The sequence below is a fragment of the Rhea pennata genome, chromosome 2 (assembly GCF_028389875.1).
Source record: "Rhea pennata isolate bPtePen1 chromosome 2, bPtePen1.pri, whole genome shotgun sequence".
Lineage (NCBI taxonomy): Eukaryota > Metazoa > Chordata > Aves > Rheiformes > Rheidae > Rhea > Rhea pennata.
In genome coordinates, this window is record NC_084664.1 from 49,113,553 (window position 1) to 49,141,238 (window position 27,686).

The following is a 27,686-nucleotide window of genomic DNA, read 5'->3' on the forward strand; positions in this document are numbered from 1 at the left end:
CATACCTTTGAGAATGTCAGAACTTGCCTATAGGCTTTTTTTGAATATGGTCACCATTTTAGTTTAGTTCTACGATTTCAATATGAAAAACTTACAGATTAGCAGATGTTTTGCAGCTACTTCATTGTCTGATCTTTTCCCTTCCACCTCCATTGCTTTGTCTTCACAGAATGCAGCTCATTCTCTCCACCAACTACAGTGATTCTTCTTATCCTCTTATGTTTTGAGGCTCTCCTATTCCTCATCTTCACCTCAGTAATGTTTGGGACTCAAGTACACTCCATCTGCACTGATGAAACGGTGGGTGTCTCGCGCTCCCCTTTACCCTGTGTCTTGCTATTTTTAGAAACAGTGAAAAGTTACAGGGCTCTACCTCATTGCACAGGGAGTTTGTGTATGTGTACCCTTTGAGGAAAAATCTGATGTAACAAACTGAGCTAGCACTGTCTAGGTTGTACACCCTAAAGTTCTCTTGCTGTGAGAACTAGTGTGGACATATGCATTTGTAGGCTGGGATCTTGTGTTGACAGTACCTTTGATAAGGTAGCATTGGTAACTGGGATTACTCTATATAGAGCATTTGTGCCTGTGAGTTGGAGAATCTTTTTCCTTTTCTGGAGTGCTGTTACATTGGTGTCATTTTAAATTCTGCTGTGGATGCCCTGGCATCACTGTTCGCAGCTTTACATGTTAGGCAGCCAAGTTGAGTAGGAGGGTCCAGGGAAGTGTGGAGGAGATTTTTCTTTTCTTTTTTCCTTCTCCTCCCCCCCTTCTTCTAAGTCTAGGAAATTTCCAGCTTTAGCCACTTGTTAAATGGTTCAAAAACTGCCAGGTGGAAAAAAAGGGAGGAGGAGGAGGTTTCTAACATCTAGGTGCACAGTAACTTGGTGGGTACACTGCTGCCAACCCAAATGTCATCCCCAGTTGAGAGGCAGCAGAGCTGAGGTTATCTAATGTTACAGTCCCTCATATATTGCTGCAGTTGCCCATTTCTGTAAAGGTGGAACCTGTGACTCCTGGTGATATTTTCACACTTGTGAATATTGCTCGCCTTCACCAAGCATGCTCAAACGTCTGTGGTAGCTCACACCAAGAGACTGAAATGAATTGGAGAGATTGAAGAGAAGCACTTGTCTTAAAAGAGTGACAATTCTATTTGCTTCCTTCCTCCCCCATCAGTTTTCCTTCCCCTTCATTTGTTTGTGCATGGCCAATTGAAGCTGGAATATGTATTCTTGTTGCCGTAAGAGACCTAGAACTGGCACTGTAGCGTGTAAGAGCCTGTTGTTCCTCAGGCTTCCACAGCACTTGTTTTTATGCTGGGCTTCTGCTGGAGGCTGATGATCACACTGCACAGCTCTCCTATGTACAGAGGAAGATTTCAACTATTTTTTCTGAGGGAGAGATTCCCAGGAGAAAGTACAGTATAATACAGAACAACAGGATCCTGCCAGGCTTGAGTTTATTTGTTATCACATAAATTAACAACGTTACCTGTGAAATCATCATCTGAATTTCTCGGTGTTTGAGAGCTTGGCAAGAATATTTAGAACCTGCTTCCTACAGCCAGGTACCCACAGGAGTCCCTTGATTTCACTCCCCACTCCCTCAAATGCTGGGTACCCACAGAGGTAATCTCTTATGTCACAATCTAAAATTAAAATGAAATGTAGTCTTCCCCTGTGTGTGCTTGTGTGCTTGTGTGATTTTTTTTTTTGGTACTTACAGGTAGTGACTTTGCTCTTTGGAAAATTCTGTGTTGTCCATGATATCTCTCATTGACTTTTTTTTGCTAGCTTTGGGCTAGCTGTGTCTCGGATGCAATGTGTGGAGGAATATTTACAGGTGAAATTTCTCCTGCTGTGGTCTGTTTTTCTGTTTTTCTTCACATTTTAGAGACAGGGCTGTCCTTTGCCCTTTCTCATGTCCCTCTTTCAACCATTGGAGACTTCACCTCACCATTTTGTGTACACTGTCCCACAGTGATGGTCCCTTTTTGCTGGAAGAGACACAGAACCATAGTGTTTGGCTGTTGCCTCTGAAGGTGACATTACCAGTGGTCAGTGCATCTTTTGTAGTTGACTGTATTGTTTCTGCAGAGCTCTGAGAATTGTGAATTTGAGACACACCGTTATGGTACAAGGCATTAGTCTGTAGCACGGAAGGGAGCTGTGAATCAGGAGAAGCTACCTTTCAGAAGATCCTAAGTTAAAGAACCGAATTGCCTGTCTGCTGCTGGTACCTGTCGAAGAGTAGTGCTCTCCAGTGACTGCACTGGTTAATTTTGCTTCCATGACAGCTAGGCTTAGTTTTCCTGGAAGACCCAATTGACTTCAGGGGTTTTAGATAAGATACAGTTTTGTTTGTTTAAAGTGAATGACTAGTTCACTTTTCAGCTGATTTGCTTGATGCCGTATTTTTGTTCTCCCTCTAACCTTTACTAAACAATGCCAATGATTTCTCTCAAATCAATATACTTATTTAACCCTTTCTCCCTGCTGTCAGCCCATGCATGTTTTGGTAGTGATTTTAATGAATCATGAAGAGGCACCAGGTAGACTCAGCCACCCTGAACGATGGGCACTTCCTGAACTTGCTTGGTGAATCTGGGAGCATGATAGAGATTATCTTGTTTTTTTTTGTCTGCAAGCTTATGGTTTCCTCTAAAACTTTTCCATCTGGTTAGCACATAATGCTTTCAGCCATTAAAACACACGTGTTTGGTTTTAGTTGGTGGGCTTTTTTTTAATTGACATCTGTGGCAATTGGAGGGTAGGTCTTGAAAAGTTTGATGAAATTTCCAGGCTTGAACAAGGCGAGAGTAATTTTATTTCCGGGGAATATTTACTATCCTTATTTTTTTTCTAGTATAAAACAATGAGGGAAAAAAAAAGGAAACACTTTACAGATATATATTTATTTTCTTACTCCAGTCTTTGGATAAGGAGTAACGAAGAATAGACTATTCCCCAAATCCAGAACTACAAAAATTAAGTATTTGACTGAAAATGTGGTATTTCTATTTTCAGGGAATAGAACAGTTGAAAAAGGAAGAGAGAAGATGGGCTAAAAAAACAAAATGGATGAACATGAAAGCAGTATTTGGCCATCCGTTCTCTATAGCATGGCTTAGCCCATTCGCAACACCAGACCAAGGAAAAGCAGACCCGTACCAGTATGTGGTCTGAGGAATTCTTGACCAGCATTTCCACTAAAATAGAAATATATTACAGCACTACTGTTATAAATTTTCCATGAATGTTTAAAACATAAAGCAAAACAAACTTTTTTTTTTTATGTCTGTTAAATGGCTGATAATTGCAGAGAGAAAAAAAAGCCCTGTATTCCACAACTTTAGATAATTCTGTATCTCTGGCTGAAACTGCTGCTGCTTCTTTTGCTTTCCTTTGCTTTTTTTTTTCTTTCTCTTTTTTCTTTTTTTCTCTCTCTCTTTTTTTTTAACTTGTTAACTTTTACTGGCCTTTGTTTTTATCTGCTTTCTGTATGGCATAACTAATGTGAAGGGGATCCTCTTTCTCTGCTGTGACCCACCTCTTCAGAGTCTGTTCTCATGTTGTCTCCTAATGGTGAGGAGCTCCGTGGAAGACAAATGAGTGCCAAGTCCTACACAGACACCTTTGGACTTCCTGAAGGAGCACGTTGCTCTTTCATAAATGAACTTGAACTGAGAAATGGACACTTCACTGACCGAAAGGTGCAAGACAAGAGTGCGACACAGCAGGAGAGCCAATTGACCTGGTGATCACGTACAGTTAAAGTATTTAAAACAAATGTTGCCAACACCACTTTTTCCATCCACTCCCCCACCCCACCCTGGCGTTTTTCCTTCCACCCTTTCCTTCCAGCCACAGAACTGATTTCATATTTATGGCATTATTTTGTCTGTTCCCTCCCTTGTGTGCAGAAAATTGTTGCCCTCCTTGGGTAACTGTGGCAAATTTAGAAGACCTTCTGGATTTTAAATGCCTTACACTTACAGGAAAAAAAAAGAAATCTAGTTTTCAAGTGTTTAGGATAGCAGGAATGTCTGTTTTGTGTGTTTGTCTTGGTAAATGAGTTGTTAGAGCAATGCCTGATGATAATTCTTAATGTGAAAAACTGATATGAGTGACCAGAGGCAGACAGAATGAAATAAAATCTAATATTGATGGGGTGGGTAGGTATACCAGAGTGAGGGACTCTATTCCTAGCAGTGCCCTGGTTTAGAGCTTTGTAAATCTTTTCTCTTCTTTATGCATACATGTGTTATGTGTATAAATACACACATACATGTATGAACTCTGAATTGGGAAATATTGATGGTATGGAGCATGTGTGCTGTCACGAACTGTGTGGATAATACGGTGTGCGCTGTTGAAAGCGGGAGGGACAGAAGGCATTCCAAAAACCAGTACAGTTTAACCAGTCATGACTACAGCTGATATCTTGTGTTCAGGCAGGAATTTTGTTCTGTTTTTGCATCATGACTCCCGTGGGCTCACCAAATGGTCGTAAACAAAGGGAAAATATAAATCCACTGTGTCCACGAGTCCCAAGGAATCTTTTATTTCCTTGGTTTAAGATAAAATCTTATTTTTGGAAAATGACCTGTTTAGACTTACTCAAAGCCATGGGGGAAGGGAGGCAAATCGGGGAAGGAGAAATTAATGGATGTCTCACTTTGGAAGTAATGTGAATGCTGCATCTTTTCAATCTGTCAATGCTTCCATATGGAAAACAAATGCAATAAAACTTTTCCAAAAAAAATGTTTTGCTGTTCTTATTTTCTTCCTTTAAACATTGGCAAAATGTGTAGTGGTGCTCTGAACTTTCATTTTCATATGCAAGCTGGCAGAAGCATATGAAGGTGAACTAGCTTAGTGCTCAACTTTTAAGTTTAAAAATGGTTAATCAGTAATGTACTGATCTGTTAATCAGCAATGTTACTTCACCTCTGGGAAGAGGCTGCAGTAATCGCATCAGCTGTGTAAATGTGTCTGCCACAGCCAATATTCTCCTGCTTGCTCTGGGTTAGATTTGCAAGAGTGTTGTCGCCTCTCTGCTCTAGCACTGTACTTAGATTCACATTATCTGCACTGGTGCTTCACTGGGAAAATACTGTGAAGGAAATGTGGTTTTTGCATACACAACTTTCCTAATGAAGAAAAGTCAAGAAAAAGTTTAGTTTTTGTTTTTCTGGTCTGCTCATAGTGGAAAGCTGTTGTAAATAAATTTGTAGCTCTGATTTTAATGTGTATGATCTGGTTTTCTTCAGATTATGGTACTAGCTTAACAGTGAAGGGCTAGATCTTTGGACAGTATGAGTTTAGCTGGCAGGGCATATGAAGGTGGTAACTTGACCTAGTGGAGCATCTGGCCCTAAAACAGTTGTGACACAAAATCAAGTCACATCATTTTTTTTCTTTTTTTGACTTTACCCACCTAGACAAGAAACAAACAAGTGGATCTCTCCATATGTTTCACAACTTTGAAAATGATTTTGATAGTGGAATTCCACTGATACAAGTTCCCATTTTGCTTTATTTTAGTTACCCTTATTGCCGATATGTTTTGGGGGAAGATTGGTTGCATTGCTCTGATATTCAGACTGTTGTGGATAAAATATTATTCAGTTTTTCTTGTCTCTAGTGAATTCAAGTTGCTAAATGGTGTTATATAGTTCATACTTTCAGCCAAACTCTTTTGGTTTTAAACACTGTCATCACAGCTTTACAGAAATACCCGTTGCTTTCTGTCATTTGTTTGCCTGTGTGTGTCTTGGTTGTCTGACCTTCTTCATTTTGCTTACACCAACCAACCTGGTGGTGCAATTTGATGCAATAATAATGACACCAGATGTGGGTCAGCATTAATGTGTTAGGGACAGATTTACTGATTTTCGTTAAGAAAAGTCTCTTCTTGAACAGGATTATCTTATTTCAGGTGCTTGTTCGGTTTTAGCATGGCCAAGAGAAACGGAAGGGCCAACTTGGCCACGGGCAGAGCGCCTTTGTGGCAAACACCGCTTTGCCCGTTCGTTGTGGCAGGTAAATCTGGAAGCTGAAGCTAGACAAACTTCAGACTGGAGTTAAGGTGATTAACTGGTGGCTGTTTGCTGTTGGAACAATTTGGCGTAGGTGTGACAAGTTCTGCATTGAAGTGGTAGTTCATATCTTTCTTTTCTGAACAGTTAAGCTGTGCTTAAGCAGGAATGAATTCAAGGAACTCCTGCGCCCTGCAGGGCCAGGAGCGTCTCCTGTCAAGGTGTGCCTTCATCACTGTTTTGGATAGTAAGCAATACTTTGTGTCTTAACCTTAATTTACAAATCGTGACAATACCTTCTTGTTCCCTTTGCTCTTTGCCTTGGGGTTTGAAGTGTATTAAAAGCACCTCTTATATTTCTTCTAACGTGCGAGATTCTAATGTCCGGCAGATCACCTCTCCTGGGTCGGACCAGCCAGCTCAGCCTCCTCTTCCTGACAGTGCACAGGAGCAGGTACCAAGGGAAGGAGCGTGCGAAACGGGGCAAGGGTCTATTCTGGTATCTCCTCAAACATCCCTGTGATAGCAAGGGTGAACCTTATCCTGCCATCCCTGCATTGGCAGAGTTTCTCCTCTTACTGAAATGGATGCGTCCGGTATTTATTTCTGCATGTACATTTTTTCTCTTTGAGTGTTTATTCAGAAATTAAGTAGTTTGGAACAATAAAGAACTTTTTTTTTTTTTTTCCCTGAGTTGAAATAGCTACATGATGGGGAAGAGAAACAGATGTATTTTGATTTGAAATAGAGCCTTCTCACTTTCTAAAGTAGTGGGAGAAGGTACTTGGGAAATACTAAAAAAGTTTCTTTAAACAGCAATGTGATGTCTGCAACATTACATGCAGTTCTGCATTTTTTCTTTCCTGCTTATTTTTTTAAAAGCAAAACTACTTACAATTTTGTTGACTCCAGATTTTTTGGGAACATTTGAAGTAAAACATTAAATTACTGATTACTATGTTTTCTTTTCTTTCCCTCCATTGGTCTGTATTTATCTGTAGTTTTGCAGCACTAATTAAACTTAGATACCGTGGAAATATTTCCTTTCCTTCCCTTTTTTTTTTTTTTTTTTTTTTTTTTTCCCTTTTCTCCTTTTTCCATAATCCCGCTAAGACCTTGCTGCCCATGGGGCAAATAGACAAAATTAGGACAGGTTTCAATTTTGCGAGAGTTCTGCTTGCTTTGAATACGCACACTAAAGGGATTAGTGAGGTCAGGGCAGGAGAGAGAAAGTGCGGTTGATTGGACTGGATGGGGCAAACTCTAATCTGGCATTAACACAGCCTCCTGTTGACCTTGCTTATCGCCTAGGTTGGCAGATGACTGTTGAGAGCAAAGTGAACAACACTGGGTTTTGGGAGGGAAGAGCAAGATTGCTGCCCAGAAACGTTAAAGATTTTTATTTGACATTTAGATGGCCGTGTTGGCTGAGCTGTTGGCAGAACTGTGCGCCCACAAGCTTGGGACTGGCACAGCAGCAGCCCGCCCTGTGCTCGACGTCGCTTGTGCTTCAGGGGCTGAATTTTTCTCCAAATCTCCAACCTTGTAGATTTGAGTTTTGATGTTACATAATTTCTCGTTCTCTGAATTCACTGTTGTATTTCTCCAGAGTCAGTATGAGAAATGCGGCATGAATGAAGTTCACAAAAGCCTTGCATTTAATTCCTCTGCTTATAGTGGGGTTTTTTTGTTTGTTTGTTTGTTTTTCCCTCTTGGGCCTGCTTATGCTCACTTGCAAAACCAAATTGTTGTTACTTTAAAATATTGTGTTATTTGTAAGGCCTGCTATGAGTGCAATTAGGGTGCTGCTGAGATCCTGCACATAGCCATTTTTCCTTGCAAAGTTTTGAAATGATTTGTGGATGATTAGAGAAAATCTGCAGAACTGGAACATAAGCGTATGTAAAACTGCTGTTTTAAATGGTTTTAGCTGAACATGCTGGTATTTCCTTTTCTAAGGTTTCTCAAAACTTTGATCCAGTATCTCTGCTTTATTAAGAACAGTTTCTACATTGTCTCTTGTATTACTCTGAGTGCATAATACTCGCCTGTAGACTGGACTCCTCTCCTATATGGTGCCGAAGATGTGCATAAAAAGAATTGTGCCCTGTTTCAAGAAGCAGTAACCTTGAAAAGGTTCTTAGTCCTGTGTTTCTTATTGGAGGAGACTGCCAGAAAACAGTCACTGCCAAAATTCAAGGGACCTGATATTTGAAATAAAATGTTTGTTTTAATAAGGGGATGTTCTTAGAGACAGACTATATCAGAATATTGACTGACCAAGGCCTCTTAGAAGAGAGAGAACGATGGGTCCCACTCTGAGGCCTGTACTTCAGTCTGTATAGATTTATTTTTTCACACGCCAGTGAGTATCAAGCTTGCGTTTTGATTTGTGTTTAAGAGATGGAAATAGAGTTTTTCTTCTTCAGTATTCGCTCTTAATTGGTGCGAACTAAACTTGCTCTTACATCAGCTTCTAGCGACAAGACTACGTATGGCTACAGTAAGGCAGTGTGAGTGGAAAACATTGCAGTATTTTGCTTGTATCTAAGCTACTGTAAAAACGAGCAAATAAGGTGAAATTTTAAGGTGGCATCAAACCTTGTTACTCATTGGAGGGTTGCGGAAAGCATCAGGAAAAGAGAGCCGCATTTCAAAGGAGATGGCTTTTTAGCAGCCATCTTTTGCCATAAAAATCAATAGGAATTCATACTGAAATAACTGCATTCAGTTTCAGGTTGTCCCTGAATTTTGTCATGTTTTCAGGGCGGTTATTAAATTTGGAGATGGAACAGTAAAACAGGATTTATTTCTTCATCGCTAACTAAAACTTGAACGACGGCCCAGCTATAGAGACGTCGTTCTGCATGTGCTGCAGCGGTTGCTGCACAAACACCTGCTTTAAATGTGAAACAACCCCAAACTCTTCTCTTCTTGCAGGGTATTGAGCGTCTTAAAAATCAGAAGCCAACTTGGGAGAAGATCAGCGGCTGGGAAGGAATGAAAGTGGCTTTTGGCGGTGCTTTCTCCTTGGGTTGGTTCAGTCCTTTTTCAAATCTGGACTGTAAAAACCCACCGTCGCCTGAGGCAGCAGCAGCAGCCCCTGCATCTGCAATTATGAGCCAAGAAGAAATTGAGCAATTTCTAGCTCAAGACGTTGCAGTCCAAGTGTTACGTGAATGAGCAAAACATCTTCCAAGACGTCAAAAGAGGCTTTAATTTCTTTTTTTTTAATAACTCTTTGTGCTGAAGACTGAGGGGATTTTTTAAATGGACTTTTGGTGAAAAAAAAAAAATCAGGAGTATTTATCCGGAAGCCAGGTACAACACTAGCAGAAGCAATGCAAATCTGCAGAGAAAGCTTGAGAGCTGATGGGATCCATGAGCTCCTTTCCCTCCTCCTGTCAGTTGCTTTCTTGAGCTTTTCTTGCTTGGCCTCGAAGGAAGGTTCGTAATCGTTGGACAGATTGGTTCCAGCAGCCAGAAAGGTGCAATCACAAAATCCCTCTTTCTCTTCTGTTCTTGTAACCTTTCGGAGGGCAATTTTGGCTGCGCTTCCTTCGCAGCCGGTGACCGCTGGTACGGGAGGCCCCTGGCTTCGCTGTGACCCCGAAAGGAGGCAGCTGCTCTACGCCAGCCCCTGGGCCGCATGTGCGGTCAGAGAGGGGGAGATGCTCTGCCTCCAGAGGTGCTCACTGTCTCCCTAAGTGGCTTAATTTAGATTTTATTTATTTATTTTTTTTCTTCTTGGCAGACTTATCTACTGAGTGTTTGACGTTATTCAGGGTTTCCTTAAGCTAAATTTGCAGGTAGCTCGTGGTGAATGCCGACTGCCTTGACTGGGGAGCAGCTCCTCGCTGGTGGGAATCCGGCACCTAGAATCTGGGGTTGCTCAGAAACCCATTTCCAAAAGCTGCTGTCAGGAAGCAAGTTGACTTCTTGAGAGCAAAGAGATTTTTTTTTTTTTTTTGATTGTTTTTTTGTTTGTTTTTTCCCCAGCAGAACTTGTAGGTTGTGATTTCAATTGCCGTGAAGAAACAGGCTCTCCGCTCCACGGGGAAATCGCAGCCAAAGCGAGAGACACAAGGGCCGCGTCCCTGTACCCTGTGCAGAGCTGCGGTGAACCGAGCCCAGCCCCCTGCCCTGGCGTCCCCCGGTCCCAGCTGGGTCACCCTGCTCACTTGGTGACTTCTCAGGTCCAGCGAACCGGCTGTCGGTCGCCTCCTTCCCACCCCTTCCTCCTCTCCCCCGAGGACCGCGCAGCCCCCGGGCTGTCTCCTGCTCTGCTGCGTCTCAGTGGAGCTCCGCAAAAAGCCTGAAATTGCACTGTTCTTCATGGGATGCAAAAAAGGGCTTTATTCCTAGGTCGCTGCCCCTTGTTAAATGGTGCCTTAGTCTTCGGACCAGATCACTCGGTTGCTGCTACGACTTTTCTCGTTGCCGACAGAGCTGCGGATCGCCGGGAAGGCCGGCGCACGACGACGGGCGCATGTGGTGCCTGGCTGGCGCGGGACGGGACTCCGGGCGAGCACCTCGCTCCGCCCCGCCGCGGCGCGCTCCCCACGGAGGAACCGCAGAGCTTTCCGGACACGGGGTCTGCTGAAACCGGCTCGCGATCCGCTCGCGGCGGCGGCGCGGCGTTTTGACGGTGGAGAGCGGTGTGACGGGTGTGGAAACTGCTCCTGAGCTTTATATCCGGTGTCTTTTAAAGCAGCTTTTCTATGCAAGTAAAGAATTTACATCTCTCACAAATATATATATATATATTTTGCTACTTGTAACAACTCATTTGATGCCTCCAGTTGCTACTGTACTTATTAAAGAATTAATGCGTCCATCCCCTAAGAACCGGCTGCTCCTCCTCTCTCCCCGGCGGTCGCTACGTGCGTGGCCCAGCGCCCGCCCTGCGTGGAGGGAGGGTGTCCCTGGTCCCGGGATCGCCGTGCCGTGGGAGGAGGTGGCCTTGCGGGGACCGAGGGGTGTCAGGGTGGCTGAGCCGTGGCGGCTGCGGGGAGGGAAGTGTAAACCCTGGCATCTGACTGCCGATGGCCGTCACGGTGATCCCACAGCGTGGAGCTGTCTTCAGCCGATGCTCGGTGGAGATGTGAGCACGGTGCTCCAGGGCAGCGGGGTGAAGCTGTGGGTGACCCAGCTGTGCACAGCTGGTGTTTCCTGCCCGACGCTGCATGCCCGGTGCAACGCGCCACACGTAGCTATTGCCAGAAGCGCTCCTGAAATGCACTGTGGTCGCCTTCCTCTTGCAACCATCAGGGTGGGATGGGGAAGGTAGAAATGATCCATATTTTTTGGTGTTAACTCATGCTTTCCAGGAAAGGACTGATAATGATGTTAGAGGTGCTACTTCTTCTAAATATTCCCTTCCCTCCCCCCCCCCCCAAAAAAAAAAAAAAAAAACTGGGGTGATAAGGAAGGAAGAGGTATGAAAAATGGTGTTTGGGAAAACTATTCCAGATTTGCTCTTTTTGCTGTCTAAAGAAAAAAAAAAAGAAAAAAGAAAAAAGCAGATGCTACACAGTCATCAGCTGGCTGAGAAGGAGAGGGGATGGCTCAGTTGGGATTTGTTCAACACGCCTCTGAGCTACAACATGGATCCATGCAGGAGGAGGTGAGGGCTCTGCGCGGTGGCACTGCAGCCTGGCCGGGTCCCAGGGTGGCCTCTTGCACGTGGCAGGACCACGGCGCCGCCAGCCCCAAAACACTGCCTGGGCATTGCTGGCCCGTCACTGACCAAACCCACACAAATCTGGCACTGGCCTTGCAAGGACAAGCCAGCCCCGGCGCGCGCTGCCAGCCCTGCTGCCCGGCCCAGGGCAATGATGATAGCATACGGCGAAATCACACCATCGATTTTAACAGTCTTTATTAAATCATCATTAACTGCAATCAAAGCAGCTATGCCCTTTAAGTCACTTACACTCCCTTCACTTAATGAGATTTTTTTCCTTTTAGAAACTGTTAACCAGTAGTCAAGGAGGCAAAAAGTGCCAGTGGCGTACAGCTGTGATATGCGCTTAGCAAGTCACCATTTACAGCCCGCTGAGCACCTATCCTACTCGGTGATGGTGATGGCCTTCTCCACGGATATCCCATTGACCTGGACTGAGGTCAGCGTGGCGACTATTTTCTTCTCGCCTGTTCTCTTTGGGGTGCAGATTATTTTAGACTTGAAGATCCCACCAGGCTGAATGTCCCTAATAAGAAGAGAAAAACCAAATAGTCTCAGCATGACCGTCTAATCATTTCACTTTGTCATTTCAGTCATTTCATGTCATCATTTCAATGCTTTCTAATCATTTCCCTTAGAGAAATAGCCATCAAGTCTGTCTGGTGCTGGTGTTTCCCCTCATCCTGTAACCCAAGTGCGATTCAACCCCACTGGGCGCCCTGCAGCTGGCAGATGGTCCCAGCGCTCTCCAGGGAAAGAGCTCCCAAGCTCGGCCTGTGCTGCTGAAACACTTCTTTTCTTCAAGGGGGATTTAAAAAGTATGGTTCTGCCGCGCTTGTAAGATGCGTGCTAATTTAATACAGGACCTAGGATTACTCAAAATTTTGCCTCACCCTTCGTCAAATGATGTCATCTTAAACATGCCCAGGCCCTCCACAATCAGCTTGCAGTCCTGCAGGGGGATGCTCAGCGTGTTCTTGAAGATGAAGGCACAGCTGAACTCCTGGTTCACTTTTGCAGTTTCTGGCATCTGGCAAGAAAGAAGCAGACACGAACGCTGGGGCTCAGGGAGGCAACAAAGACCATCCGTGCTGGACCTGCTGCTGTTTTGTGTAAAAGGGAAACTTTGGCATTAAAGGTCATGGGACTTTCCACCCTTATCCTGGAGGAGCCTAGCTGGACAGTGCCTCACCTCAGCAGTGATGGGGGGGTACTGGAAGGTCAGTGTCATCTCCTTGGTGAGTTTTTGATCCGTTCCCTCAATCTCGGCGATGGCAAAGACTTTGAGGAGATCTTCATCTCCCACTGAGGCCAGCTTCTCCATGTACTTGTCAGCTGCAATTTTCAGAGGAGCCTCTGTCTCTGCAGGGAGAGAAAATGTGACAGCGCAGGTCTATCTCACACCAAGGAACTGGGCAGCAAAGCTGGCTCTGCTGGCAAATGCCTGCAGTGCCAGTGGGATGTGGGATGAGGGGCCACCACCTCAGCAAAGGGCCAGCTGGGCCTGCGCTGTCTCCCCACCGAGCACCAGGTCTGCATTGTGTGTGGCATCTCCACAGCCTGGCTTAGCCCATCCTCATCCCCGGCTGCCCCCAAGGTGGCTGAGAAACATCTGTGTGCATGCATTCAAGTGCATTTCCCCTGAGGTTTCTCTAAGGCAGTGGCCGGAAGACAGTGAGTACTGCTGAGAAATTAGCTGCTTGTCTTTCACTTTAGATTTTCTTATCTCCAAATGCATGCAGCTACCCTTGCGTCCTATCCTGCTGCATTTTGACAGCCACAGTATGTGTGTGAAAACACTCAGAAACCAGCAGCAGCAAGAATTTTTTTGCATGAGTGACTCCTTCTTGGAATGCACAAGTGCTGCTAATTAGTCATCACTCGCCATTCTCTCGTTTAGCAAACTTCAGCCATAGTGTCGGGGATCAGAAATGCAACCAGGGTAGCTCAGAGATGCACAGCAAACAGCTCTAGGCATCAGCTACACTGACAGCCTGCAGGCTGGAATTTTGGGGGTAAAGAATTCGATTTTGCAAAAATAACAGAGTCACCAAAACTGCAATCAGCTCATCAACAAAAGCGCAGCAAGACCAGGAAAGAAAAGGCTGACATTTTCAGCCCGTCTAAATCCTGTGAAGGATCCGACCGATACAGACGATCCACACCTCGAGGCTGTGGTTCCATCTGTGATGCACTTAGGCTTATGCGAGGCTTGTAGGGCCATGCTGTGCATGGTACCCAGGAGCGAGACACACAGGCACACCTCACCCACACAGTGAAAATGTCTATCACATCAAAGAGAGGTATTTCTAGCCATCTCTCGGAAATTGCTGCAGGGGCAGGGGCTGTTTCCCTGTTTAGATCTCTGCCACAGTACGGGGATCCCACTCGATGACTAAGACTCTCAAATGCAGTCACAAGAGCGATGAGTAACAAGTAGGCAATTTCTTCTCTTTCTGGTTTACAGAGCCATGGACTGACCTACAGTGGAGCCATCACACCTTGGCTTTAGGAAAATCAAAGATTGTCACAATAAATAGTCTACAGAACATAGCTGAGATCTCTGTGCCTACCAGATTTGCCTTCAAGCTTGATGGTCTCCTTGATAGATACAAGACTGGCCTTAATTTTCCCAGTATAGGACTGCAGATGGCAGGAGGCTGCAAGATTGATGGTCTGGCTCTTGGAAGCAGAGGTCTTCACTACGATGTCCAGCTCAATGGGATTACCGGGATACAAAGGATTTTTGCTAGTTATCTCAAGCTGGACCTCAGGCTTGGGGGACACCTCATCCTGGTCACTAGACCTGATGTGCACATCCTCTGGGATCCTAGCTCTGGGGACGATGGCTGAAGCGTAGCGTGCACCAGATCCATTTCTTGAGATGAAAGAGGAAGCTGTCCGCATGGACTTCCTTTCGTCTGGTGAGCCTGGATGAAGGAAAAACCTGGGTTATCAGCTGTAGCTCAGTCTCCTCACCCAGAGCCACCTTCCCTTTATTTATCCTGCTGCTGCTGCCCAGAGAAGATGCTGGGGCCCCAGTTGCCTCCTTGTCTCAGCTCCAGAGACTCAGGTAGTTTTACACTACCACTGGAGCTAACTGCAGCTTTTTGGACTGATGAAGGTCTGGAGGAACTGCCTGAAGCAGACACTTTTAGAGGATGGACACTCTTAAGCTTTCTAGCCTGCAAATGTCCCACTCCTCGCTGGGAAGGGTCTAATACTCTAGCACATCACGTCTGGGTCTGAGGCAGGGAGAACCATGGAGAGAATGGGGTATTTTTGTTTTTTGTTTTTCTTTCCTAATGTGGTCTGAGGATTAGAAAGACTAAAAGGAAATAAACGAAGCAACCGTGAGTCAGACCACACTAGGTTTGTTGCTTGGCCCATTTCTTTTGCTACCTGCAGCCTTGCTCGCACATCTCCCTGTTAAGCAGCCCATGGGTGTCACTGCAGGCTTGAAGGTACCCACGAACAAAGTTGCCTCCCCCAGGCCTTACGCTGGCACTTGCCATTGCCATTGCAGCTGCCCTTGCACTTTCATCCTGGGAATAACATGCTGTGGGATGACCTACGTGGCCAAGGGTCTCCTCTTTGGCACTATTTTACAGGAGGGGGGCAGTCACCTTCAGGGTACTTGTACTGCGCGGTGATGTCTTCCCGTCTGTTCTGCCCCACAGCTTTCGTGCTGATGTTCTTGCCAACAGCGCTGGTATTCACAGCAATTTTGACGTACTTCTCCTTGCCATTCACCTTCTTCACATACCAGTAGACTGTGTCGGCATTCACTTCCGCATACACAAACTTGCAGTCGAAGTTCAAATACACGTCCCCTTCTCGGACGGCCTTCAGCGGAGATGGCCCACACCGGAAAACACCTAGAAAGCGTATTGAGTGTCATGCACTTTTCCAAAGGTGAGCAGAGCCTCCAAATGTTATTCCACGCACCAGTCCCTCTCCCCCGAAGCAGGAACTTGTTGCCATTGTAGTTGACTGTTAGTACTTCTTCAATATAGCTACGAACTCCAAAAGGTCTGATTTCTACACTAGCTGTTTGTTGTTTTTTTGCATGACCAACTGTGTTTGTATCAAAGATATATTCTGCAAAGGTCTCATGGTAGCCTTTATGTGTTTTTTCTCCCTATAATCATATTAGGGTTTGAAAGTCACAGCCCTGTGAGGGGGTCCATTGAGTCTGGGCACCTGAGCTGACCTCTTGGCAGTATCTGACCTTCTGAGAGTTGTGCTCCCCTTCCTGCTTCTAGATTCCCCCTATCTGTGCAGGGAGGGTAGTGGCCAATTTTGGCAGGACTTCCTCTCATTCAGAGATGGACAAGCTCATGACCTCCTTGGGAAAGCTTTACCGAAAGTGTCATTATGCAGGAATGCTGCAGCTCCTCTCTGTAGGGTTGTCTAGAGCCCTAGGTAAGAGTCCCTGCAGTGCTTAATGGTGCTGCTGCACTTCTTACACCTTGGCTTTGTGCAGGCTGTGGGTCAGTCAGGCAATGGATGGGCCTTGCTCAGGCCCCAGAATCCCTCCTCCCAGGCTGCAACACAGTGCCTGGCACTGCACTGAGATGCGTCTCTGTGACCACTAGACAATAAAGCAAAAAACAAGAAGTAAAATCTTTGCTCATCAGTTGCATGCAATGTTTGGGGCCCTCAAAATATTTTCCCTCTGTGAATCCTTATGTCTTAACTCTGCTCTCTGAGTAGTAATGATGGACAGGGAAACTGAGGGACAGGGACAGGATCTTGCCCATGATTAACTTCACCAAACAAATCAGGGGATGGTGGGGGACAGAAATTAGCTCTGATTTCCAGCTTTGAAATGGTGTTCACGTCCTCACAGTGTCCTGCAGGGTCAGTTTTCTGCCTGGCAAGAAATGTTTCCTCCATCCCCTGATTTGTTTGGTGGACGGCACTGCCCACGTGCTTGCAGAGGCACTGGGTAGATCTGGGCTTTGCTGACCAGGGACCCTAATTTTCACGTGAAATGTCCCTCCCTCCTCCAGGTGTCACAGAAGAGCCTTTCTGGGCAGGTCCTACCTTGACTTCGCTCCTGAGGGGTTGAATCAATCGTCTGCCAGCCATCGAACCCTGCTGGCAAGTCCGGCCGTTTCATCCATACATCATTCCACACATGGAAGTTCCTGGGTGTGTTTAGGGTTGCAAAGGAAAGGAAAAAAAAAGGATTACTGGCTCATGATGGTGTAATATACACCTCCAACCTACACACCTGTGCTTTATCCTCCTAAAGAGCTGGTTTAATGGAGATTGGAGTCCAGAAAACCCCAGGATTTCTGTCTCTCCGGGGCAGCGAACCCCAAGTAGCAGGGAAATCCTCAAAAGCACAAGCAGTGTGCATGGTGCGATGCAGGAAGGCTGGCCAGTGTTAGCCCTCTTTGGCAATTACCAGACGGAGTCGAATGACAGGTTGTTCAACTGTTCTCCATTTTCATTCAGGTAAATGTCAACTCTCAGGTCTTCCTGCGTGTCGTGTGCTGAGTCAAAGTTACTCACGCTCCGGGCTGGGATCCCCAAGCAGCGCATGACTGTGAGAGACAGACAAAACATGGACTCACAGTGCTGCTGAGGCTGGAAGGCACCTCTGGAGATCATTTCATCCAACCTCTCTGCTCAAGCAAAGTCATCTTGTGCAGGTTGCCCAGGGCCATGTCCAGATAGCTTTGGAGTATCCACCAGGATGGAGACTCCACAACCTCTCTGGGTAACCTGGTCCTGTGGTCAGTCACCCTTACTGTAAAAAAGTTTTTTACATCCAAATGGACCCGTCTGGGATTTCAGTTTGTGCCCATTGCGTCCTGTCCTGCCACTGGGCACCACTAGTGAAAGTCTGGCTCCATCGTCTTTACCTTCCCCCACATCAGATATTCATACACATTGATAAGTTCCCCCTGAGCTTTCTCTTCTCCAGGCTGAACAGTCTCAGCCCTCTCAGCCTCTTCTCATCTGAGAGATGCTCCAGTCCTGTAATCAAAACATCATGCCGAAAGGGCATGCAGGGACTTCCCTGCCACCCCAGTGCTCGGGGAGGATAAGGTAATTGGATTTACTGGCACAGGAATGAGGATAATTACAAGGGGTAATTTACTGCTTACCTGTAGTGAGGACTCCTGAGAAGACCCAACACTGACCATAACGCACTGACTGCTTCGTTTTGTAATATTGCTGCAAAATTGAGACACTCCCGATCCACGTCAGAGGGGAGGTCCCGCTGGTGTACATCCCTGACCAGTTCCCGATCAAGACCCCTCTGTCATCGTTGGCGTTGACCTGTGGTGTGGGACATGCACACGCAGAGGAGACACGTTCAGGGACGAGGTTAAACGGGGCTTAAACCCTGAGGTCCCCCCCTTCCATGTGCTCCAGCGCTGCAGCCGCTGGTGGGGCCGCCCACGCCAGCTGCCCTGCGAGAGCCAGGGCGGAGTTGGCACCGCTGCTCAGGGCAGTAAAGCGCAGGCTGCATTTTGCATCCTAAACCCCACTGCCCCAGAAGGGGTCCTGTGGCAGAGAGCAGCTGCCTCCCTCCTGAAATGCAGCCCTTGTGCTGGTCCTACCCGCGGGCTGCCTGGAGCAGGGCAGCTCTCAGGGCTGTGAGCTGGGGAGATGCTTTATTTCGCTTGTCCCTCCCCTCTGCCCAAAATTTCCTCTGGCTCTTCTCTTGCAGTTTCCCAAAGGAACCCATTGCAGATTCGCCCCAAAATGGTGTTCAAAGCTCCAAGGAGAGAAGAACAAATAAGAAGGAGGAGGGAAAGCTGGAGTGGCAGAGCACTTCCCCAGTGGAGCCATACCAAAGCAGACATGGCTCTGGACACAACAACAGGATCCCTTCTTGCATTTGGCTTGAGTTTGCTTTGGTCCAGCAGATACATGCAGGCATCCAAGATGAATTGCTCAAACTGTTTTCGAGGAAAAATGGAGACATTTTTACTCACTGCTCTAAAATATAATTTGCTCCAAGACTATGACATCTATTTAGGTACTTGGAAGAAACTATCTGACTACTCCTAACTTCTAAACCTGCTTTATGACACTGAATGAACCTAGCTCTCTAGCCTCTGGGCCTTTCCAAGGCTGTTCTCTTTTAGGATGGTCTTAGGTGAAAAACTACCTTGGAGGAAAACTGTGCAAGACATCATGTCACGTGTCTTGCAAGCATAGCTGGAACCTGACCCAACACTCTTTACTTCTGTGAGTTGTCCTAAATTACCTACGTCATCTCCCTGAAGTCTCGCAGATTACTCACATGAATAATGAAAACTTAAGAGACCCAGAGGTATCCAGTCTATTGACATAGGTACAACATACACCCTGAGGAAAAAAGGGACAGAAATGCAGATTGTTACAGCAGGAGATTCCTCGTTAGCAATTTCAGATAAAGCTCCCTCAGGCTCAATTCATAGACTCGTCAAACATCCTGGGTCATGAAGACTGAGAGAATATCAACATAATTCTCATTGCTCAAGAGCTGAATAAATATTAGGATGGGAACAGCCCTACGTACAGTGCCCTTTTACCACATTGTGGAAAAGGCATTAAAGGTGTAAAAAAGGTGTTAGCATGGGGACCTCTGTGGGACTTTGCTTTATCTTGCAGCTTGAAAACACAGACTTACAAAACAAAAGAAAAGAGAAATCTGAAATGGCAACATTTCCCCATCCCCCAGCATTTTCCAAGTCTGTCTAGATAGTTTGCTGGGTGCTCTGTTTGTGCTCCTCTGTGGTTTCTACGGGTGCCATTAGACCTGCTTCGGCATCCACCTCTTATCTCTAGCCCCAATGGGCTTCCCATTCCACTCTGCTGAAGTCATTCCAGAGAGATCATGAAGGAATGACCTTTTGGAGAGGAAAGACAGGTTGTGTCGTTCACCAAACTGGTAGCGAAGGTACTAAGTAGAGACCAACAACCTCTAATAGTGCTTTTCCCTCTATTTTTTCTGATAATGATGCAAGAGGTAGAGAATCAGACTTTTGTTTGCTATCACTCTCCAAAGCTCCTTACCTGTTAATGGCAATTGCTTTGCTGCAATCAATAATCAGCAGCATTAGGGAAGAGAGGATTCCTTAAGGGATGCTTTTTAGCTAGAAATGCCCTGTTCCTCATTTCCACACCCTTCAAGAGGGTCTCATGATGCAATTATAAATGTATCATTAAGTCTAGTCTCAAGCTATGGCTAAGGGAAACACTTAAGTACATGGATTACTCTAAGCAGGTGAGCCTTCCCAGTGAAACTGGTAGGATTATTCAAGTGCTTTGGGTTTCTCCTGAGCTTAAACTGTTCATCAGTCTGATTCATTTAACGAATGCCTAAGAGCAAATAACAGTGATAATGCAGACATGGTAATGTTTTACCTGCCCAAAATTCCAGGGTCTCGCATGTATGTAGTCTGCTGAGCCAACGTAGATGTATCCCGTGTCGTTGAGCACGTATTCATTTTTCTCAGCGTCGCCGGCCATGAACACAGTATCCGCTGGAGAAAAAAACATGAGATGTTACTTGATTGTCACACTTTCCTTGGCAAGTAAAATGGTGGGAGCTGGTGGCTGGTGACATTCACATCAGATAATGACCATACCAACACTTATACTTTTCTTCCTATTGTAGAAGAGTCACCTATAAGACTACTCCTTATTTTGTACCTGTAAGATTACTGTTTTATAGTAGAAAAATGCTTCATTTTGAATAACCGTTTATGTAGAGCGGACTATGTGTACTGCAGAGAATTGGAGCTCGTTGCTCTTGCCACCTTACTGCTGGCTCCACGAGGACAGCACTTGCAGTGTTTTAGGGAGAAGAGTTGTACCAGGAAAAGAGAAGATGAAAAATGTGAGGAAAAGTTCCCCTCAGCATGGTCTCCAGTAACAGTAATTATAATCCACGATTGCTAGATCCTTCTCCTTACCTTGACACCAAGGGTTGAACAAAAGGTAGACAGCATCATTTTCAGGCTTGTAAGCTTTCAACCCCGTCATCACCTTCAGGCAGTATTTTCCTACAATTGCATTGGCCGGACTGGTCACAGCCACCAGGCACTAGGGAGAAGACAAGGTGGGGATGGCAGATCCTTCACGATAGCAAGAGGCACAGCACAAGCAAGCCCATGTGAGGCTGGCACAAGTGCTGATGCTCATAACCCCTGCGGTCAGTGCCGCGGGGAGAGGGGAAAAGGGCCAAGGATGGGGCAGCTCTTGGGTATGCAGTGGCAGAGCAATGAATCAAATAGGATAATGCTGCTCATGGAAAATAATCAGGACAGCAGGACTGAAACATGAGAACTTGTTCTGCCAGTCCCAGTGGAGACAGTGCTATTTCCCCCTGCTTTGATCCGTGTGGGAGCAGCACGTCCGTCCACGGGCTCTACCTCTTTGTTGGAGGACGTGATGATGGTGGTACGCCACCCGTTGTAGTCCTTCAAACTCCTCAGGTTCAGGGACATCAGGGTCCCCAGGGTCTTCATCGGCTTATCCCCTGAAACAAAGTCGACAAAAAACTCAAGGGAGCCACGTGAGCTGACAGCGCCGCAACATCTAACGGCCAGAGCGAGCAGACGGGCAGCGAGGTGCTACCTTGTGCACCCAAAACACTGCTTTGCCCAGCATCCCCTCGCTGCGGGCGAGTGACTTACCAATGCTGAACTGCAGCTTCACCTTGTCGGTGGCACTCAGGTCCCTGTCAAAGGTCAGCTTCAGCCAGAAGTCCTGCCCGCGCCTCACCACCAGGCTTTGGTTGTCGTACGCATCGGTGTGGTGCAGGCGCGTGTTCTGGCTTTTGAGGAAATCAACCCCTGTGACATTCAGCGGGGTCCCTAGAAAGCCAGTGGCAGAGAAGGAGAAAGAGAGAAAGGCTTGACGTGAAATTGTGCAGTAAAGACAGTTTTAGTCTGTTTAATGGAGCTTTATGGGTCACAAAAATGTCTGTGTGTGTCCGGCAATCTCATAAGACACCACGTCAAGCATCTCAACAAGCAAAGGGTGGTGTAACACAACTAGCAATGACCTCTCTGCTCCTGCCCTCAGCACTGAGCACCTGATGTTATGGTCCAGGTGCCGGTGGAGGAGGCCAAGTTGGGCAGAAATGATCCTCCAACACCGTGGCCTTTGAGAAACCTGATGGGAATGGAAATGATCAACACCCAAACTCCATGGGCACAGATCAAGCAGGTATTTTTAATTCCTCTGGGCTTGTTAATCTGAAATATGGGTACTGGTTAGAGCAACACCTGGAGTGTGTGGGTCCTTGCCCAGAGCTTGGCCTGGGGCCAGAGGAGGCAGCGATGACTTTATGCCAGCGTCCCATGAACATGCTGTGAAGGAGGCAACAGCCACAAACAGCTCTTCTGCGACACACAGGAGCTGCTTTACCACAAAGTAAAATTTGCCTCGGTGTAAAAGCATGAATGCAAGCGTTTCCCTTGCAGCTGTGAAGTGGGCATCTACAGGAACCCTCTCCTACTTCATCCCTGTGAAAATGCACTATCTTCCTCTTGCTTTCTTTGACGGCGGGCACCACGTATGTGTGCACGTGTGTGTGTGCATGCATAAACTGCTACAGAAAAGGCTATATATATACACAAACACATATGCACATATGTGTGTATACACATACACACACACACACACACACACAGAACCCCATACAGTAGACAAGTGGTTGCAAAAAGTACTGCCCTGACCACCCCTGTCCCTGCAGAAAGGGATGAGTTACGAGCCCTTACCACGATGAGGGGCAACCAGCTGGGGTCGAACACACCTCATCCCTGGCCGTGGAGCCCCTGGTCACGGAGGCACGGGGCAGCCGGCGGGAGCCCGTGGGGCGAGCGGTGGCTGCGGTGCAAGGATTTCTGCCTTCGCCCTCTCTGCCGCCCACCTGCCTACGGAGCTGTTTGCTCAGCAAACAGCCGGCCGGGATTTCGCCGGGTTGCAGATCGGCGCCCGCTGGCCGTCGGCTGCCCTCTCGCCCTGCCAGCCGGCAGCAGGCAGAGCCTCACTGTCACCGGTATTAAAATAATAATAATAATAGCAGCAACTGCGGTGGTTGTAACAACATTCAGCAACGGTGCTCCCAGGCGGCCTGCTGCTAGCCCGGGGCAGCCCAGAAAACAGTCCTGGCTGTTGGGATTTTATTACCCTGTTATCTCACTTCCTTAATAATTAGCAAATGATAATTAATGGTAGCTTTAATTGCTCCTTTCAAAATGCGGCACGTGCAGTCAAGGTGGAATTGAACCAGACGTGCGGAAACTCAGGTCCCCCGAACTGCTGAGACCCCCAACATCCCAGGAGCGCCAGAGGGCCGGGAGATGGGACTCTTCAGGGTATGGAGGATTCCACACGCTTCCCCTCAAATATGGGCCCCGAATAATATCACAGCAGTCATTAACCAGCCTCCTGTGGGAGTTTTGCACTTGTGAACCGCTGCAAAAGGTTTTTCAGATGCCACTTAACCTCACGGGCTCCCCGGCTTTGGAGCCGGGCTGCAAAGTGCCCCAGGGACGAAGGGCCGTGGGAACGCGGGGCAGCCTCGTGGCTACGCCATGCCGGCAGGTTTGGGTGCCCTATGGTCGGGTTGACCCCCACGGGCGCCGCTAGCCATCGCGCTTTGGGGGCTGCACCGGGGGCAACTGAAGCACCTTTGCAGGTAGGTGCAGGATCTGCTGGTGCTAGGGAAGGAAGGGCCACCACGGGCTGAGCTCAGTGCCAAGGAAATCAGATTCTGATTTGTTTTGAAGCGTTCGTCAGGTGATATCAGCTGCTGCTAAAGAACAATAACCTACACAGTTAAGTAGCCTGAAAGAAAGAAATTTCTTCAGCTTGACACAGAACAACTTTTCTAAGCGTGAACAATCTGGAGTGACTCCCTCCAATCACTGAGGGAGCCAACTTTCTGCAGGATGAAAAATGATGAAAATCAGGCTGCATTTTTCAGGTTGGTTTACCAGCCCAACAAAACCACAACGTCCACATCTAGAACAAGGCCGCCCCCAGGAAGGAGCTATTCCCCAGTGGCACCGAACCACATTTCTTCAAGGTCCCATCCGTGGCACTCAGCGTGATGGGAAAGCCTGCAGCTTGCCAGTCCTTGCTGCCAGGCTGCAAATCTACCGCACGCTATCGCTAAGTCGTATTGACCATTAAAAACTCACCGGCTTGGCTCATGTTTCTTGCTGGTGTTTGACCTGAAGCGTCCGTGCTGTCAGTGCTGCTGCTTGCTGCTGAGCGTGAAGAAGGAAGGCAGCTGCCCTTTTTATCTGTCTCCAGCTATGAGGTGTGAGCAGGTCTAATGCCAAGGGGTGGTGTTTAGTGAAAGGAAGTTCCCATGAAAAAAAAATGACTACAACTCCCTCAGCACATAGTCAGACCCTGAAGAATAGCGAAACTTAAATCCCAATTCACATGAAAGGTGACTTTGCGCAATTGGATGATGACCAATGGACAGGCCCTTCACTGACAAAGCAATCAGAGCATGGGCTGGATGAGTAACAGGAATGCACTTGTGCCATAAAATCCACGTTACAGGGATTGCAACTCCAGAGCTACCTGTAAAAGTCAGTCTTTGCACATTTAATTCTTGAGGAAAGAGCATTGCCATCAGAGCAACGAGAGATGGGTCTGACTTTCTTTGAGTCAATGAGATTTTTGTTGTCAGTTTTGGGCCTGAAGTGGTTGAGGTTGGGGGATAAAATACAATATTTGCACTTGTTGGTTGGAAAGCCCGAGGAGCCTAGTGCTGGCTGCCGCTCCCCTGGGGGGCAAGCAGAGGTGGGGGGAAGCCTGGCTGTTGCAGTTGGCTGGGAAAGAGGAGAGAGAGACTGTGCTCAGGAAGAGTGAGGGATTCGGTGGGTCAGTAGCTGTTTACCAGCCAATGTGTGCTGTCCTGAGGTTCCTGGTCCAGGAGGGGGTGGATGGCTGGGCCCCAGCCACCTATCATCTCCCTGAAGTGCCTCAGGATGAGCTGGTGGCAAGGGTAGATGCTGGTACAGGACAGGGGTCAGTGGCAGAAAGAGATGAAAACAAATCCCCAAATACTCAAAACTGAAGGAGGGACTTAGCTGGGGAGCAGCCCAAGCAAAGCCACCACGGAGCTCCCTGACACTCCTGCGTTATGGCACCCCCTGGTCCAGTCTGGCTGTAAGGCCGAGTGCTGTGTGGCACGTTTTGGCCAACGAGGTAGGGCTCAGTCTTCAGGATTTGCATATCTAAACGTAGGCTTTTCCTAAACATGATCTTCCCACAGAAGACTCCAAAGGCACCAGCTTGTCTCCATTAGCTGAGGAATTTGGCTATTAGCTTTCACAAAGCTCCAGTGGTGCTTGAAATGCTCCATTTGGTGCTTGAAATGTAGGTGCAATCTGGGTGCTGAGTTAGCAGATGCCACCCTTCATGCATGTCATCACTTGCTCCATGTCCTTGCTTGAGAACATGACTCTACCACATTGCAAGGCGCCAAGGGCTCAGCACGCATCTGTGCCCTTGCGATGCATCTGTATGAATGCCCAAACTGCCAACGCTGTTAGTAGATCAATCATCATTTACCACTCAGAATCAGACAACATGCTGGCAGCTACATATTTTGTTATTGAAAGAAAAACCCCACTAAATGCCCAATTTACCTTCCAGCATTGTTTTTGTTCTTTATTTCTTTAATCCTAGAAGGTGAAAGAAATTTTGGTTTAGATCTAGCTTGAGTCCAAGCTGGGTTGCAGTCAGCTTAAATTGTGCTGATGCAATAGTCCTACAGTAAAAAAAAATAAACTTTTTTGTGAACAGGACAGGTTGCTTTCAACAATGTTTCACTCTTGAAAAGGTTTCATGTAGGTGCGTGCTGGAGGGTCAGTGGTGGAGGCAGGGAGTGTACTCCCCAGCCACAGACACTTGTCTACTCCCACAGAGTTTTGAAAAAGGCTGGTTTCAACAATATGCACATTCTGATCCTCAATTTGAACCTCAACATTTAAGCAAGGATTGGAGAAATTAGGCGGGGAGTATTCTGCCCTGCAACGAACCTCCTTAATCTTGGAAGATGGTTGACCTTTTCACTGGCTGCAGGAACATTTGGCATGTGCCAGCAGAAAGCAGGGAGGCTCCAGCTTTAATTTCTCCTCTCACTTTCGGCAGCTGCTGTTCTCCCTTGTTCTCAGCAACTTTTCCAAAGAACTGCTGGCATCTCTGCTCAGCAGCACTAAGCCTGGTGCAAGACACAACAGGGAGACCTTTCTCCCCTGGCTCACACAAGGTTGCCCTGCCAGGAAAGGTAACACCCACTGAGCCAGTTGTTGGCAAGATCTGAGAAAAGCTCTAGTTAAATTGCAGGAGATTTTTTTCAAGGACACGATTTCGGCTTGTTTCATGTTGTCAGCAGGTGATTTCTGTCCTTCCTACAGGCAAATCTCTTTCTGGCTTTGCTAAACCAATTAAATGTAGCTACACCGAGTGGCTGGCTGTGGTTTGGCAGTTTGTTTTTTTTGTTTTGTTTGGTTTGGTTTCTTTTTGTCTTGTTGGTTCCAGGCAATTAAAGATATCGGTCCCTTTGATTTTTTTTTCCCCAAACAGTTACAATTAATCACTTCGACTGGGACTCATAAAAAACTCAATATTCTCCTCTAACTACTGCAGGAAAGGAATTTCCCAGGCAGACTCCAGCCCCGGTTACCAATCAGTTTAGCAAAGCTCCTGGCAGACTCTGACAATTCACTTCCCAGCTTGCAAAACCAGATACTGGGGGGCTGGATCCATTAGTCCTTTCTCCATCGCCTCGAGCAGAAGGAGAGTCGCCTCATGAGCCAGCGCTTGGAGGTGGCATAGTGCAAACAGGCGCCGTCGGAGTTTCCCCCGCGGCTGCTCCCCTGTTTACAGGGCACTTGTTGTCCTTTATCTTTTGTGATTTTCTTCTGTGTATTGAAGGTGACTGGAATAAGCACAGCCGCAAATATTGATGGCACTTAAGAAAACGAAAAGTGACCTCTCCACCCACTCCTTAGCTTTATGTTTTTATTCCCTTCCAGCCCCGTGTTTAGTTACAGAGCAACCAGCTTTTGTAACAGCAGCACGCGGACCTACGTTTCTTTAGAAATGTCTGAGTTGTTGAGTTGCTTCCGTTTTGCCTTTTTATTTCCCCCCTTTTTTTTCCACGTCCATTCAAAGTAGCTCTCAAAATAAACCATTGCTGTCCAAAACACTGATCTGGAGCACCACGGTTTTCCACTTGCAACACTGTGGAAACTCTCCCAGGCTCGGTGTAGAGTAGGTGCCCGTGGAGTTTCAGGGAGGGCAGCCGCGGCGCGCCAGGCGGCGAGCGAGGCACCCGCTCCGGCGGAGCACCCCTTTGGGACACCTCGTTCACGGGGCCAAAAAGTGACACCGGCTGAGAGCGGCTGAGGCTCTGGCCCATCTTTTTTGAGCTGGATCTTATTCGAGGAGCTGCTTTGCTTCCTCCCCGCCCTGGCTTACGGTTGCTTTAAGCTCTTATCTCTGCCATGAGGAATTTCCTAGCAGCAAGGCACATCTCGGGCTGCGGAACGGATGCGACGTGCTGCCTCTCGACGGAGCATCAGCCTGCTTGCGTCTCGCCCGGGCACGTTAAGCACAGGCCATGGCAGCGGCGTATCAGCTGCTCCCCGAGGGCGTCCTGTGGCCCCAGACGCCGGAGCCGGTCGCTCTTGCGTGACTCGTGCCAGGTGGTCGGGCGGCAGGGCTGGAGGCGAGCTTGCCGAACCCGGCTGGCTCCGAAACGGCTGGCCCCGGCTCTCCGGCGATGAGATTCCCACAGGCAGATACCAGTGAAGCAAGAGATGCCAATAAGCTCGTTGCGGACGTCTCGCTGTTGGCTTCTCCTGGGGCTTTGGGAGAGGGATTTTGGACCTGAGCTTATGGATTTAGGTGCCTGACTTTGGGCACTTGCATCCAGAGTGAACGAAAACCATATTGCTGTGACCG

At 47.1% G+C, this 27,686-nt stretch overlaps 2 protein-coding genes across 8 annotated transcripts in view; one reads left to right on the top strand and one right to left on the bottom strand.

Moving 5' to 3' along the window:
• Window positions 1-10,876, top strand: part of ZDHHC3 (zinc finger DHHC-type palmitoyltransferase 3) — a 37,182-nt gene extending 26,306 nt beyond the window's left edge. For 3 of the 7 annotated variants that reach the window (XM_062569451.1, XM_062569452.1, XM_062569453.1), the window contains exons 6-7: window positions 170-300; window positions 8,984-10,876. In XM_062569451.1, the coding sequence (XP_062425435.1) occupies window positions 170-300; window positions 8,984-9,226 (374 nt within the window). In that variant the 3' untranslated portion in view covers window positions 9,227-10,876. Of the gene's footprint in view, window positions 1-169; window positions 301-3,029; window positions 5,087-8,983 lie in introns of those variants that run through there. The other 4 variants (XR_009957609.1, XR_009957610.1, XR_009957611.1 and 1 more) reach the window with 4 other exon arrangements.
• Window positions 10,877-12,113: 1,237 nt separating this feature from the next.
• Window positions 12,114-22,508, bottom strand: TGM4 (transglutaminase 4). Its single transcript, XM_062568483.1, has 14 exons — window positions 22,469-22,508; window positions 21,380-21,598; window positions 21,116-21,222; window positions 20,657-20,786; window positions 20,106-20,224; window positions 18,545-18,652; window positions 17,852-18,026; window positions 17,146-17,284; window positions 16,779-16,882; window positions 15,356-15,607; window positions 14,303-14,659; window positions 12,922-13,091; window positions 12,623-12,759; window positions 12,114-12,255 (listed from the first exon to the last, which is right to left on the bottom strand). The coding sequence occupies exons 1-14, from the start codon at window positions 22,506-22,508 to the stop codon at window positions 12,114-12,116; spliced, it is 2,199 nt and encodes a 732-aa protein (XP_062424467.1).
• Between the last annotated feature and the right edge of the window lie 5,178 nt (window positions 22,509-27,686).